Raw genomic sequence first — 14,888 nt, 5'->3', positions numbered from 1 at the left:
TCTCACATACTGTTCGGAGGTAGCCTAGGCCGTCCAAGACCTTTCTTGCTGGACAAATGTCGGTAGCTGAAGGTCAGTGACTATCTGGGGGGGGGTGTCACAGTGTATGTGGACAAAGCCCACTTGAGTGCCCTCTGGAGTCAGAAGCATTGTGCCACAATCAGACAATTCGCAGTGAAGTAACAGGACACACCTAAACACCAGCTGTTCAGTGATTTGACTAGTTTTAGTAAAACTAGAGTTTTTCTAAATTTATATTTTATAACAAAAAATGCAGATATACAGTATTGAAAAAATATTTAGTTTCATTTTCAACAACCTAATATTTTCATGACCTCCATAACACTAACCCGTAACATACTGTCCCCAACCTCCGATGTCATGAATGGTCATAGAAAGAGGACAGAGTGTTAGGAGGACGGGGATTTGGGGGCCCTCTGAGGGCGGGTCAAGACACCATGGCACATCTGCCGGCACCGGTATCAAAGAGGAAGGGAAGACACTAATAATCATTGCAGCTGTGTCCAGTATGAGCTAAAATGTGTCCGTTCATAAGCACGGTGCTGTGCATTCACAACAGGAAGCCTAAACGAGAGTTAAAGAGCCAGCATTTCCACAGCAGTCCTCCGCAGACATTGGGAGTCAGTTAAAACAAGACTAGGAGGTTAGTAAACGAGAGCAGATGTCTGAATGCTGTATTCAGCACCACTTGCAAAGTGCTCGGCATTCTGATTGTGCTGCGAGCCGGGAGACTGGGGAGTGGTGGAGCAGAGGGCATATTGCGGCAGGGAGGGGGTGGATGTTACAGTCCTTCCCCCTGCGCCTCTGCTCTCTTGCCTTGGGAGAGCCTGTTCAGGCAGGAGTGACAGTAAGCTGTCCGGTCCCTCATGTCCAGCACACAGTCCCGCACCATCTCCGCGAACACAGAGGGCCACAACTTGTTCAGTGCCTCCCCCTTGGTGTTGGTGTCCAACGCCCTTTGCAACAAGCTGCGTAGGTATTGCTGGATGGCCTCGGCCCTCTCCAATGCCTCCACGGCGCCCTCCTGTGGCGGGGGAGAAAATGGCAGGTTGGCATGTGCTGATTAGCGTGATATCTAAGTTCTTTGGGCATTACGGCACTTAGATGAGCCCTCAGCGGAACAGCGGTCTGAGCTGGTCAGCCATCATCGATCTGCCGGGCCTCCAGCGGGTGATGCTCACCTCTGTGTTCTCCACGCCGGCGTCGCGGTTCGGGTAGGTGAACAGCGAACGGCTCAGACCTTCTCCCAGCAGTTTCCCATTATCACGCAGCTCCTCGGGACTCTGCCCAGCCCGGCGGCCGCGGCCATCTAAGAGGAACTGCAGCTGACGCTTTCTGCAGAGCATCATGGGAAAGAATATAAGCCAGTGACCGAGGAAAAGTGCAGTGCAGGAAAAGACAGAGAGAGGATGTACCAGCATCCATCTATCCATTCATTGTCTGAAACCACTTGTCCTATTGAGGGTCGCGGGGGGGGGGGGGGTTTGGAGCCTACCCTGGAGGCTACGGGAGCAAAGCAAGGAACAACCCATGATGGGGCGCCAACCCATCACAAGGCACCGCAATCAAACAGCATTCAGTTCCCAAATAAGGCAAACGAGTTTGCACTACTAAATGGGAGATGACTTATGTGCAATATCAAGACATTTTTGCATTCTTACAAGTTCAAGCTGCCCCTAACAGTGTCCTGTGAGGAGAAGAGCAGGCAGCCGGATTTTGTATCACAGTGTATGTAGCAAGCTATGAACAAATGAACAAGAACTATGAAAAACATACGTCCATTCATCCTCCAACTGGTTATCCAGAACAGAATTGGAGTGGAGCTGGAGCCAATACCAGGAAGCACAGAGAACGAGGCAGGGGGAGCCAGTCTGTTACAGGGTATGCACACAATCACACAGAGCAATTTAGGGACACACATTAACCTAACTGTCTTTGGACTGGGGGGGGGGCAGGGGAACTGTCACAGCCCACACAGGAAACTACAGTGGAAGTGGGATTTGAACCCACAACCCTGCTGCGTCACTGTACCACCAGACAAAAAAACATAAAAAGATTTTCAAAAACGCTATAAAACATGAGGTTGGCTTATATGCTGAATGGGCAAATAGGCTCTCACTAAAAGCTAAACCAGTGTACATGTCATGAAAATGATGTCTGAGGATTACATAGTGGGAGATCTCTCAAGCTCTGGAAGAGAACTAAAGCTAAACAAATAAAGAAATGAACAGCATTGAAAATAAATTGATAGACAGAACATAATGATATACCGTTTACAATGATTAGACGAACGATATTTCAGCTTTATGGCGGTGCGACTGCAATGCACATTCGGAAGTCATCCGACTAAGTTTTGATCTGTTCCCTGTCTAGCGACATGCTGTATGACACTCTCTACTGATGCCAGGCGATGGCAGCATCACCATATTTTTTTGTGTTTAAAGAAATACTGATTCAGTACCAGTAGTCATTAATTTATCATATCATACTTATATTTGCTGCAATGGGTTCATGCCCCATCTTGGGTTATTCAATTAGAGTAAAAGCTCATCTATAAAATACCACCTAAGAGATCCACTGATTCAGACAGACAGCTTGGACATATACTGCCTCCAACAATTACAACCTTTATCGGAATCCTGACAGCTCTGTCTGAGCTCTGAAATGCCCATGTCAAGCTTCCAACAAAACCGCCAACTGGAACGCGACTCCGAAACTGACCTTTTGTTGCCGTCTTGCTCGCAAACACCCGCATGACCATTTTCAGCTAAGCGGACATCCAAAGCGGATGCAGCTCTGGATTCTCAAATCCTATTCATCACTATTATCTGCCTGGAATACTGGGCTACACCGACCTGCTCCAGACACTCCTGCCAGAAAGCTTAAGTACTTTTTGGCCTGAACTAAGGGCCTGAGCAGTTGATGGGATCAACCTGCCTCTTACCGAGACAGGAGAGGGGTTTGCGGGAAGCACTGAGAGACTGATTTACATCCACATATATGGAGAAGCGTTACACACAATTGGAGACGCATCTCAGAAAAGCTAGCCTGGGTTTGTATGCTGCGAATATTCTTCGGGAATAAAGTATTAGAACAGCCAGAAATGTCTTGATAGTGTGGCTTTTGACTATCGCTCAGCATGAGAGAATTCTCCATTGATATTTTAATGATGGTGTGTATATAATGACAATTAGTGACAGTGAACGCTGAGACAAAGCTTTATGTTACAGGAGCAATGTCTTAACAACTACTCATCTGGTGTTTCGGGGAAACAGACCAAAATAAGTTTTTGGTCGCTGTCAGACCTCCGTGGGGCTCTCATTCAAGAATGAACTTAGATCATGTCAACCAAGTGCTGCATGAATCACTTAAGAACTATTACAGCTCACAGAACCGAGTACAGCATGCATGGCTCTCAGCTGAACGTTATGAGCCTGCTGACAAGGGGAACTCTGAACCCAACATCATTATAAAAAAAAATACAACAATTTCAAAGCAGCAAAACAACGCCTAGTTCCTGATCAAGAAAAGTTCCCCATAAAATTAATGGCAGGTGTGGAGTCCTTCCATATTTTGCTGAACTTATGTTGCAACAGCAGTCTAGGAGGACATGTTTAAAGACACAGACAGATATTAATAGTACATCAGCAGAGATGAGGTGCCACCAGTGATTTTACTTTGCTTGTTTGGGTTTGGCTTTTAATCATGGTCATGAACCAGGACCAATCAGGCCGATCGAAGGATGCCAAACACCACCGGGCTTCCGATTCAGAGGAAGTCGCATTTCTGTCTGAGTCCACATGCCACACACACTACAGACTGGACTCACCTGGACTCGTCCAATAACAGCAGCAGGCGATAGTGTGGGGTTTCAGTGCCAGTGACGTGACCCAGGGCTCCAAAGAGTCTCTCCGCCGTGATCACGTCCTCCAGGGTCACCTGTCACACACAAACCCATCACGCTCATCGCTCGAAGGGAGGCACCCCAAAATGCGGGTCATGAACAACCTGGAACCAACCTCCTGGCCGTTGATCTTCTGCAGGTTGAAGTGGCTGAGGCGGAAGATGACGAAGGGCCGCCACAGAACAAGGTCCACCACCGGGTTCCCGTCGGGGTGGATGGTCAGCTGCTCCAGGCGCCGGACCTGAGCCAGGGCACCCAACTGGGGCAACCGGCTGATGTTGGTCTCGAAGAAGATCAGATGCTGTCAGGAACACAAAGAGGATCGTGAAGGAACACCACCAAGCCCTGGCTAACAGTGCCCCAGTGTAGAGGTGTCCGAGTGGATGATGGGTCGCGACCTCACCGACAGGTTCGGGAACTTCACCCTGATGCGGGGCAGTGTAGGCGCGATGCCGTCGAAGGGGATGTAGCGGAAGGCAATGACGGTGACAGCACCAGCGGTCTGAGCCCCCCAGCCCCGCTCCAGGGCCTCCAGAGCCCCCAGTCCAAACAGGCGGAGCGTGTCCCCATCCAGCTCGGCCAGGTGGCTGTCTGACAGGGACAAGCTCTGCACACTGGCGCCCCCTGCCTCTGGGGACCTGCAATCATCACATACAGCATCACATACAGCCAGGGACAAATCCAGCAAAATATGAAAATCAGATTTTCATATTCAGATTTTCCTCTCCCTAATCACACATTTGCAATGTAACTTTATTTAAAAAAATGAACAGAATGCATAGACACTATAAAACTTACTGTATGTCACAATACAAAAGCAGCAAGAAAATAAGACAATAAACATTAATGACAACAATAAAAACTGCAAATGAGAAAGGAAGAGTATGTACATAGAAGCATGTAACCCAGGGCTATTCAAATCACGGCCCTCAAGGTCCAAGCTGATTTTCCAGCCTTGCTTTACCCATGAGCCGGGTGTGAAGTCTCTGGCCAATCAGTAATTAATAAAACTAACTACCTGGCAGAACTGAAAACAAGGCCTGGATTTGGAATCGAGGGCCAGTTTTAAAGGCACTGATGTGACCAAGGAGGTCAAAATCATCAGTAGTGCCCATTTGCTGATCTGCTCCTGATTTCCCCTTAATTCATGAATATGTTCGGTGTAAAGATACACAAGATCAATCGTGAGAGAGGCCCAGTGTCCCTCCTGACTATGACAGCCAGTGTCAATTATATTTCCTGACAGTGTGTTGACAACTGAGAAGTATCCTATTTCAGTTGTTAAATTCATGGATGCCTAAGCTGCTGAGTTGTAAGTGACCCATTGCCCTCTGTTCCCCATCCAGCTGTCCCTACTTGATGTTCTGTACATTCCAGGTTTCAACCGTGATTCTTTCTTTGCAGTTGTGGATTTTCTTTTCTAGCAGCACAAATGTCCATTTCAGAGGCATCGATGCATACTGGGAAAAACCAGCCGTACTCTGAAGAATCCATAGCTCTTCTTCCGTAGCAAACTGAGGAACTTCTGACCTGAGGGATTCACCTTTCAACACCACACTGTTTTTCATCCTGATATCTAAGTAAGGTTTCCCGGTAAGGTGAGGAAGTTGCTGATCTTTAACATCTTCAGCTGTTACCTTGGTCCTTGAGGAACATGGCAAACCATGTTGCTCATCCATATCCTGGAATGAATAAAGTTCTGATTTGCCAAACATTCTTGCCAAAACCCCTGTAGACAATCAATAGGAAGAAGTACATAGTTTCCCTCCTGGCTAAATGTAGTACTAAGACAATCTCACCCAGGATCCTCTCTGATTTTCCCCCATACTTACGAAGAGGCAGGAATAATACTCCCCATCTAAAAATTCGATTTCTCTGCCCAGCACCTGTATACAGTAAATCCTGCAATCCACATGGTCTTACACACACTGCCTCTAAAAACCCACCAGGGGGGCTCAAATTCCTTGCTTCTCCAAACACTTAATGGCCCAATTTTGAAAAAGCAGAATAAGTTTAAATGTGGGGCAGCCAGGCGACATGTGCACCTGCTTCACTTTAAGATGGTTTGTCGGTCTGATCCTTGTACACTTTCCTCCCCAATGCGGGACACGTTTCAGCAATAAATTTAGGTGGGGGAGCTGAGAGCGTCATAAATCGCAGAAAATTAATCCAGGCTAAAATATTCATCTTGACAAGGAAAACCTTGCTTTGTAAAGAAACATAAGGAGCACGTCATCTCTATAGATAATACTTTTATTCTTCATGCCAGAAAAGCTTTCCTGAACACTGGCTAGCAAACATTATACCCTCTAACCAGAGAGTACCCTATGTCAGTCTCAGAGGTCCAATTCTTTCAAAACAGGCCAAGAGAAGGGAGGAGCCAGCAGCCCATGTCATGTCAGTGACTCTCATGTCTGTCTCTAGTCTCACGGCGGATTGGCACTGAGGTGGCCGATTGCCATGTTGCCATAGAGCCCTGCCTGGAATGCAGCGTCCACTTTCAGCCGGACGGCGTGACGATAACTCACTCCAGTCATAACGGAGGACTAAGTCTACATCAATCTTATGTTCATACACAAAGCGGATTACAATAACAATCCCAGCTTTATGAGATTGTCCAAGCTTGGTAAATTACAGAAAGTCAGCCTGTTCAGTCTTCTCAAAAATAAACATAAATCAGAACCAGTAAAACATATTTTGTAGAAGGACTGGACGAATATGTGCATCAAATGTAATGCAGGAAAATCATTTTAGGGGGGGGGGGTTCAATCGTTTTGCAAGGAGCTGCAAATTTTCTATATTTCAAGAGTCTTCAAAGGCTATATTTCAAGATTGACCCACCTATGGGACCTGGTGGGCAAGGCCTTCTGAGATGTAATTATTATTCCATTTATGCATCATATTCCAGGCCCTGATCTCTTGTATATACTTTTTAATTTAATGTTATATTTTAATTTTATTTCTCTTCCAGGATTGCCTTAGTCTACTAATTGTTATTTCTAATGTAAATACCTTATTACTGTCTCTTCTTTCTGCGGCACAGTCCAGGAGTGACTTAGGTAACAGATTTCACTGCATAACATGTAGGTGACAAATAAAGGATCTTGAATCTTGAATTTTGGTGGGTCTCTATGGCTCAGTTCACACAGGTTGATGGAACAATTTCCTTCACACTCGCCATAAATCTTCCACCTCCCTGTTCCTTCCCACTACTGCAGCAGTGTCTGTTTTTCCTAAAACACTCACTCCTGCTAGTTTTCTCCGTACAATTACTAAAACATTTCCCAGATTTAACGTTTCACAATGACCTCTCCTTCTTCAAGCCCGCAAACTTCCTACATTCATCATTTTGATGCCTTAATGGTTTATATTCTTCCCGCCGGTCACCTTAGTGGGTTAGTGAGTGTGCACTAGCTCTCACACATGCTCCCATCCTATGGAAAGTTTGGAGACACGTTCCCTCAGTGACACTTTTTTTTGTCTTTGCAGAAATCACAACACAAACAGATACGAAGAAAACATTTCAAACGCTTTTCATTACTAAGAAAAAAATGTCTTCATAACATTTCATAACTTCAACAGATACTTTGGAGACAGACCCACAATGGAGAGCAACACCTGTTTGCATAACACGCACATACTCGACCTCAAAGAAATCTAAAGAACACACACTCACAGGGAACCAAATTTCAGCTCGCATTCCTTTTCCCAGAAGCACAGCTGGGACACCTCAAACGCACACACAGAAACTCATTCATCCTCGCAAACTGTCACGCTCACCCTGACAGACTCGCTATACACCAACATGTAACTCATTTCTCCAGCAACTCCCAGTCAAACACAGCGCACTAAGAGGTCAGCGGCAGGCCCATTGTGTCATACGTCCATCTTCCTTTCTGATGACATCAGTTTGATCGTGTTGAATAGAGATGAGTTCATATGTTTGCCTTTGCAATGTAAAGCTGCCAGTCAAGCCACAATCAGCACCATCATTAACTAGGCGCTTATCAGTTACGTTTACTGATCCATTCAAAAGTAACAAATGAAATGACAAGGATGGAAATCCTGAAATAAATCAGATGTTTTCACACTAAACCAGGTTACAGTTCAGTGCACAATTTCTCTCATTCCAAGAATAATGGGAAAAAAATAATCTAAGGTTAGATGGAAAAAAGGTTTTTTTGTATATCTCTATTGATTGATATGATGATCATCATTGTCCTCACAAAACACAAAGTGTGATATAATGCATCAGGAGCTTCAAAAATATGAACCATCTGTGGGTTCCCAAGGACCATATTCGGAAACACTGCTCTACATGCATCAGGGGTGGAATTTAGGATTTGAATCTGCATCCCCCACACTCATAAGCTTCTCACTTTCCCCGAAAGAGACTCTGAAGCGGGGCTCCAACTGCAGCTCTGCAACAATTGAGACACACTGCAATGCCAGAGCTGGGCGGGAGCAAAAATGCGCACTGTCTTGCAGGGGTCTCGGAGGAAGCAAAAAAGAGGACCGCCTGTGGATCCCCGAGAACTGGACAGGGAAACACAGCGTTAAAGATATTAAAGATGCAGTGGCAGTCCTGGGGCCCACAGCCTGAGAGCGCAGTGAGACGAAGAGCAGGCCAATTGTGCATACTGGCAGATTGAAGCACTTCCAGTGAAGTGCACGCTGACTTCAGCAACAGAACGGTGAAAAGCTATTAGATGCAGCCCCCTGCATCTCTCAGGAATAATGTGTCGATTCCAACCCCACTGGAAAACTTCCGTCGAGACCACCAACAAACACTAGCAAGTACAGACTGAATGTTAACACGAAGTGAGCGTTTTGACGTGTGACCCTAACTTCACACTACACTGTAAGCTGCACTGTATGTGACCCTAGAGGCTAGTGGAGTCAGCAGGGTTCCCTGTACCTCTGGGTTAGGCGTGAAGGGCACACCAAATGGGGAAATAACAGCAGCTAACCGCTCTGCCTAAAGCAGTGATATGATGCTATGTTTCCTTGATCTCCTGGACATATTTTACCCAAATTTCACCAGCCACAAAGCCAAGGTCTGTGGTTGAACCCCCTCGCTAAATGTGACCTGGGATGCGTGCTTGAAGGATCCGCACACAGTTAGAAAATAATACAAATTATAGAACAGCAACACTGTATTCATCCCTGTTGAAACCTGGAAAGTACAGCTCAGTAAATTCTCTTTTTGTTGAACTCATCTTCCTCTCCAGCTGGTGGAGTCACTGCACAGGGGCAGCCAGTGTGCAGTGTGCAGTGCCCCTGGAGCTGGCTGTTCAAGGCCTTGCTTAGGGTCCCACCAGTGGCATCAGTCTGGCGGCCCTGGGATTTGAACTGGTGATCATGGGCTGTCCCTCAACTTACCGACTGTATCCCGGTATTCTTGTATGCTAATGAGGCAATAACGATAATATGAGACTCATATCTACCACATGGAACCTGCATTCTGCTACAGCCCCTGTGCACAGACCTCGTACCTGGGATCCCGAGGGCTACTGGGCCGACTGGTGCGTATTCGTGCCTCACTGCCCCCAGCTGGTCTCTCCGAGGCTCCAGCTGGACACGTCAGCCTGCAGAGAGAAACCAATAATCTCAGTCACCCGACCTTCCCCCCAACCCCCCCCGGGCCCAAGCCCCAATCCCAACCAACGTGCTACAGGCCTGCAGGTCCCACGTACTTCAGCTCGTCTGGGGAGAGCTGCTGGCTCGGCCCGTCGTTCTGCTGGGGTGGGCAGTGCTCAGGGCTGCCCTCGTCCCTGGAGCCGGATTGGGCTGGCAGCTCCAAGCAGGCCTTGAAGCCCTCCCACTGCTGGGCCGCATTGCGGATGGCCTGACGCCGTTTCTCCTGGAAGGACACGGGTCACACAAAAGCACATGGGTTACACATGTACACACACAAACACGCACACATGCCGCCACCATCCACATCATTACCCCGTTAGGGCCAAAAAGATTTCCCATGGTAACTTTATCGCAAAATCACATGGTTACTACTGCGTGACCTATAAGGTTCATAAACTGCACGAGGCATTAAAGTCGCAGCAGGTTTCCCGCTTTAGCACCCAGTGGTGCGGCGACGGAGCGGCTGCGCGTAACTCACACACCTGCAGAGGCAAACAGGCCCCTCCCACAATCTGTCCGCACTTGTCCCATAAACTTGAGAGCACTGCGAACGTGGCACTACACAAGTATCTAGGGCGCTTTAAATACCTACTCGCCGTGTAGCTCTGGTGATGATGTATACAGTGCCAAAGTATTTGCTCGTAATGGTGTCGGCCAACAGCGACGTACTTTAACTTGTGTAGTCCCCACGGCAATATTTTCTGCAGTCCTTAACTGGAGACTTTTCACAGTTGTTCAAGCATTACCTGTCATGGAGGCCAGCGTATGACTCAATGCGAAGGTTTCCACCTGTCCTGCTCAGAGACGCCACTACGGGTCGTAACCACGTGCCTGGCCCATCGTGTTTAACCCGGGAAGCGTCTCTGAAGGGATAGTGACGAGCCTGAGCAACTTGCTGGAGTGTTCATTCCGGCCCCCTGAGAGAGAAACCGATAGCGGAGTGCCGGCTGTCACTGAGATGGCCGGTCGGCCGGATGGTGTTCGCTTCACACCAGGGTAGATGCTCTTTGGCATAGAGACGGCCCGACACACCAGGAAGGCTGTGTGGTGGACAAGGCGGCACTGCGTGCCCACATCCTGCTGGGTGCCAGTGTGATCCAGTGATGTAAGCAGCTCCAAAACTGAGCATGCTGCTCCACACAAGCCCAGGCAGGGACAGACATAAAAGTCACGCCATGGGACCCGCACCTCAGCATATGGGACACACCCTTACATAGGCCATCTGGCTTATATTCTCAAACACACTGGGTGAACGGACCCCACCCCCATTAAAGAATGTGATTAAAGCTCATGCGAGAGGTCTCATTTGGAGGAAAACAGGCGATGTAGTGGTGCACTGAAACTTTGACCAATACTGATAGCCAATATCCATCCATCCGTCCATTTTCCAAACCGCTTATCCTACTGGGTCGCGGGGGTCCGGAGCCTATCCCGGAAGCAATGGGCACGAGGCACGAAACAAACCAGGATGGGGGGCCATCTGCATGTTTTTGGACTGTGGGGGGAAACCGGAGTACCCGGAGGAAACCCCACGACGACATGGGGAGAACATGCAAACTCCACACACATGTGACCCAGGCGGAGACTCGAACCTGGATCCCAGAGGTGTGAGGCAACAGTGATAACCACTGCACCACCATGACGCCCCGATAGCCAATATATTTTTGCTAAACTGATTTTATTTTGTGGAAATCGAAAAAAATGGCTCTACAGGTTAAATACATTTTGCAGGTCGGTACTTTTGTGAATGAACCGACAAAATCCCACGTCCTCCACTATTGAAGACAGTTTGCTATGCAATACAGTCACCACCATTATTTTACTAGTTGTGTCTTTAGCTCTGGTACTGCTAATGTTTAAATATCGGTTGGCAATAATCGGCCAAGATATGGACCGATATCGATATATCCAGCATCATTAAGATAATGCAGAGGCAGAGATACACTTCATTAAACATTAAGAAATAAATTGCATCGGGATACAAAAGTAAATGCATGTCACTCTTGCATTGGTGCTAATGCAGAATCGCTTGCAGTCAAACACATTGGACAGACACACACCAGGCCTAAACAGAACAATTCACACACCTACTCTGGGAAAGAAACTCCTTGAATTAGCATACATGAGCATCCATCTCCACGAAGCCCTCCTGCAGGTTGGGTTAACAGGAGACACGGCTGATGTTTACCATGGCGTCATAACACACCAGAGATGAAATGTTAAAGAGGCGAGTGACAGACGACCTTCAGGAAGCGGGAACGAGGGGGCAGCTCGGCTACTTCGAGGCTAAAACCGGGGCGGTCTCCCAGTGTACCGGGTCCATAACAATCACCCAGCCACAAGCCCAGGCATACAGCTCCACTAAGCATCGATATGTCAAACCCTAGCAAACTCGTAATTCACCTGAAAGCACCCCCACCACCATCACCACCTGCAGAGAGAGTAAAACGCCCCCTCCATTAAAAAAAAGACCAAGTGGTTTCAGGAGATCTTAAATCATGGAGGAGTAGGAGCTGAGGTAGAGAGATTGCAGTCATTTTTCTATATATCATCACACCCGGCAGTAAGTTTCCTTCCTTAGAACACGTCATAGGAATGTCATAGAACGACAGTGCATTAAAAGGAACATGGAAACTATCTGAAGTTACAGTAACAGCACAAAATAGTTTAACACAAGGTCTACGCTGCGCATTGAGGATGCTGGGAGGCGCTTGTTCAGACCATTGAAAGCTCTCCTTCATGCAGTCATGGACGCGTGCGACCAAGTCACTGCAGCCAGTGGACCGACACCCACAGTTCCAACTCCAACGTGCCACAGCCGATCACAGCCAAGACTCACCAAACTCTTACATTTTAACCCTCCAACTAATCCCTCATTTTCCTGGGTGGTTCCTACTGACCAAAAAGCCTGAAATTTGAAAGTGTCTTGGTGAATCTTCTGGGTATTCTCCTAAAGAGGATCAAGTCTCCATTCCTCCCTGGAATATTGAGGAGAAGGAATAAACAAAAGTGTAGGAAATGAAGAGGTAAAGGCCTTTCCAGTGAGCGTACCTTGTGCACTGCGTTCTTGTGGCTCTCTCTCTTCCGTTCCTCATCTTTCCGTGGTAGAACACAGGCCATGTGCCCCTCCTGCAACAAAAGGTGCACGAGTTCATCACACCATTTACTGCATGCACCGTTAGCCCAATCAGCTCAGCACTGAAAAGCACACTGACATCCATCCATCCATCCTTCCATTTTCTAACCACAGCTTCTGTTCACGGTCCCAGGAAATTAAAAATCTGAATTTATCATTTTAATATAAATGTTTTTAATTACTAATGGAGCAAGCAGAGATGCAGCGGCATTTGGGTTTGCTCTGATACATTGTCACCTTGAATTTCTATTTTCCCCTCAACACATTTCATCTCCCCAGGTCACCTTAGACCGCACACCTCTGAAATCCTGCCACAGTGCCAGTAATTTCACAGCCTGAAATATTAAATCTCGATTTTTCCTGCACTCTGTTCAATGCCTCTCAGCTCATACTCTGGATCTATGTATATTATAAACTACAGAAAATTATGGGAATTTTCATAATTGTCATACGTCCTGTATAATTTTCCATTTGACCAAATGAAAATACTGATAATTGATTAAAACATTTTGCTCTTCATACTAGACATTGTACATTTAAACAGCACCTGGCTAGTCGTCTTAAATCACAAGAGTAAAACCAGAGTGATAATCTTAACAGGCTGCAGGTCTGTGCCTCACGCCTACAGAGATGGTGCAAGGAAAGCAGAGGCCAGGTACTGATTGCGAGTCTCCTTTAGAAGCACATGCTGGAGAGATCTTACGAGCCACACGCCGAGATCTGCATCCCAGCACTCATATTGCATCTGAAGGGAACCACCAGCAGGCAGGATGCACTCGAGTGCCAGGCCTTCATCCCTCCCTCAGATCAGTGTATGAATGTGTTCGGCTGTTTCGGAGCCTCCGTGTGCTTAAGAACGGCACAAACTCCGCCCCTTCCTGGTATATTCCGCTTCTCAGAGGGCGTCACTTGATACATCCTGTTGACAAACTGTTTAAAGTTACCCATCTAATAACTCAGGCCAGCTGTGCATCTCTTCTTGGTCACTGTGCTCCCCCAGCTAAGATGGGGGGGTGGGGGGCTCTAAATCATAGACTACCACAGGCTGAGGCTTTGCTATATGCTCTCTGATGCAGTGGCCAAAGCAGAGGCTGAGATGGGCATCATGGAGACCACACACACACACACACACACACACACACACACACACACACACACACACACACACACACACAGCTGCAGAGCCCCACCCTGGCCCGGACAGGTGTAATCACATGCAGTCTGACATTTTAACATGCATAAACATACTAACCAGAAGCAGCTAAGAAGGGAATTGAAGCTAGTTAAGAAAAATAACCAGGATTTTAAAAGACAAGCCATTGTGAGCAGACTTTGTCTGCAGTTAATGCCACTTTATAACAGCAAACCACTCAAATTCAGCTGCTCCAGGAGCTCTTCCCCTTTGTGGTAACGGCAAAATGTCTTCAGTCATAATTCCCCTCCCGCCCCGACAACCTAGGGACACCGGCAGGAGTAGTAATGCACATGTCCCCAGCGAGCAATGGCCACAGATGATTATGGAGACACACACTAAATGAACAGGAATCTCATTCCTTATACGAAACCAACAGATTACCAAGGACAGCTCAGAAAAGGAGAGAGAGAGACAGATGAATGAAATAAAAATTACAGCAGGCGACAGTCGCCCTTGATCAGAGCTGACATTGTCTGCTGCCCTTATGCTACATTTCCACCCAGCCGAGCACGATACAGCTTTATCTGCTGCAGTCTGGCATGCTGATGCGGGAACTTCGAGCCTTTGTGCACGCAGACGCAGATGCACGCGCGCAGCTGACAGCTAGCAAGGCAGCGACAAGCCGCGTATCACGGCAACGAAGCGGGATCCGTCCTCCGCCGCTGGGATGTGTTTCCCGGAAAAAGCGGCCGTCCGGGCAGAATATGCTGATTGGGATCCGATGCAGAGATTCGCCCCCCCCCCCCGCCCCATGCGTTATGCAGGGGGATGGAGACCCCTGTCCCTCCTACCTGGTGTGGTGCCCGCTGGCGGGGGGGCGACGCGACTCCGGCGGTGGGCAGTGCCAGGCAGGAGGCGAGCGACGGGCAGCGCGTCAGTCCTTCCCAGCCGTGGCAGCCGGCAGCCCCCAGCATCCCCCTCGCTCGCTCTCTCGCTGTCCGCCCGCCCGCCTGCCTCTCAGGGAAACACAAGCGCCGACTCGCGCATGCCCG

At 47.9% G+C, this 14,888-nt stretch overlaps 1 protein-coding gene across 1 annotated transcript; it reads right to left on the bottom strand.

Moving 5' to 3' along the window:
* Window positions 1-207: 207 nt before the first annotated feature.
* On the bottom strand, window positions 208-14,888 carry LOC125706186 (leucine-rich repeat-containing protein 49-like). Its single transcript, XM_048972762.1, has 9 exons — window positions 14,688-14,888; window positions 12,617-12,694; window positions 9,622-9,788; window positions 9,421-9,513; window positions 4,329-4,563; window positions 4,041-4,226; window positions 3,851-3,960; window positions 1,203-1,356; window positions 208-1,045 (listed from the first exon to the last, which is right to left on the bottom strand). Exons 1-9 carry the CDS (start codon window positions 14,808-14,810, stop codon window positions 803-805), a joined length of 1,389 nt encoding a protein of 462 aa, XP_048828719.1. The 5' UTR covers window positions 14,811-14,888; the 3' UTR covers window positions 208-802.

This window comes from Brienomyrus brachyistius, chromosome 13 (assembly GCF_023856365.1).
Source record: "Brienomyrus brachyistius isolate T26 chromosome 13, BBRACH_0.4, whole genome shotgun sequence".
NCBI lineage: Eukaryota > Metazoa > Chordata > Actinopteri > Osteoglossiformes > Mormyridae > Brienomyrus > Brienomyrus brachyistius.
Note: the sequence above shows the minus strand (reverse complement) of the source record. Positions and strands in the feature narration are given on the sequence as shown.

Excerpts from the sequence above, each read along its gene's own strand:
- LOC125706186 (XM_048972762.1), bottom strand. The coding sequence starts at position 14,810 with ATGCTGGGGGCTGCCGGCTGCCACGGCTGGGAAGGACTGACGCGCTGC. Across the intron at positions 9,514-9,621 it reads CTCTCCCCAGACGAGCTGAA|GCTGACGTGTCCAGCTGGAG; the intron begins GTACGTGGGACC and ends TTCTCTCTGCAG. Across the intron at positions 1,046-1,202 it reads CCGGCGTGGAGAACACAGAG|GAGGGCGCCGTGGAGGCATT; the intron begins GTGAGCATCACC and ends CCCCCGCCACAG.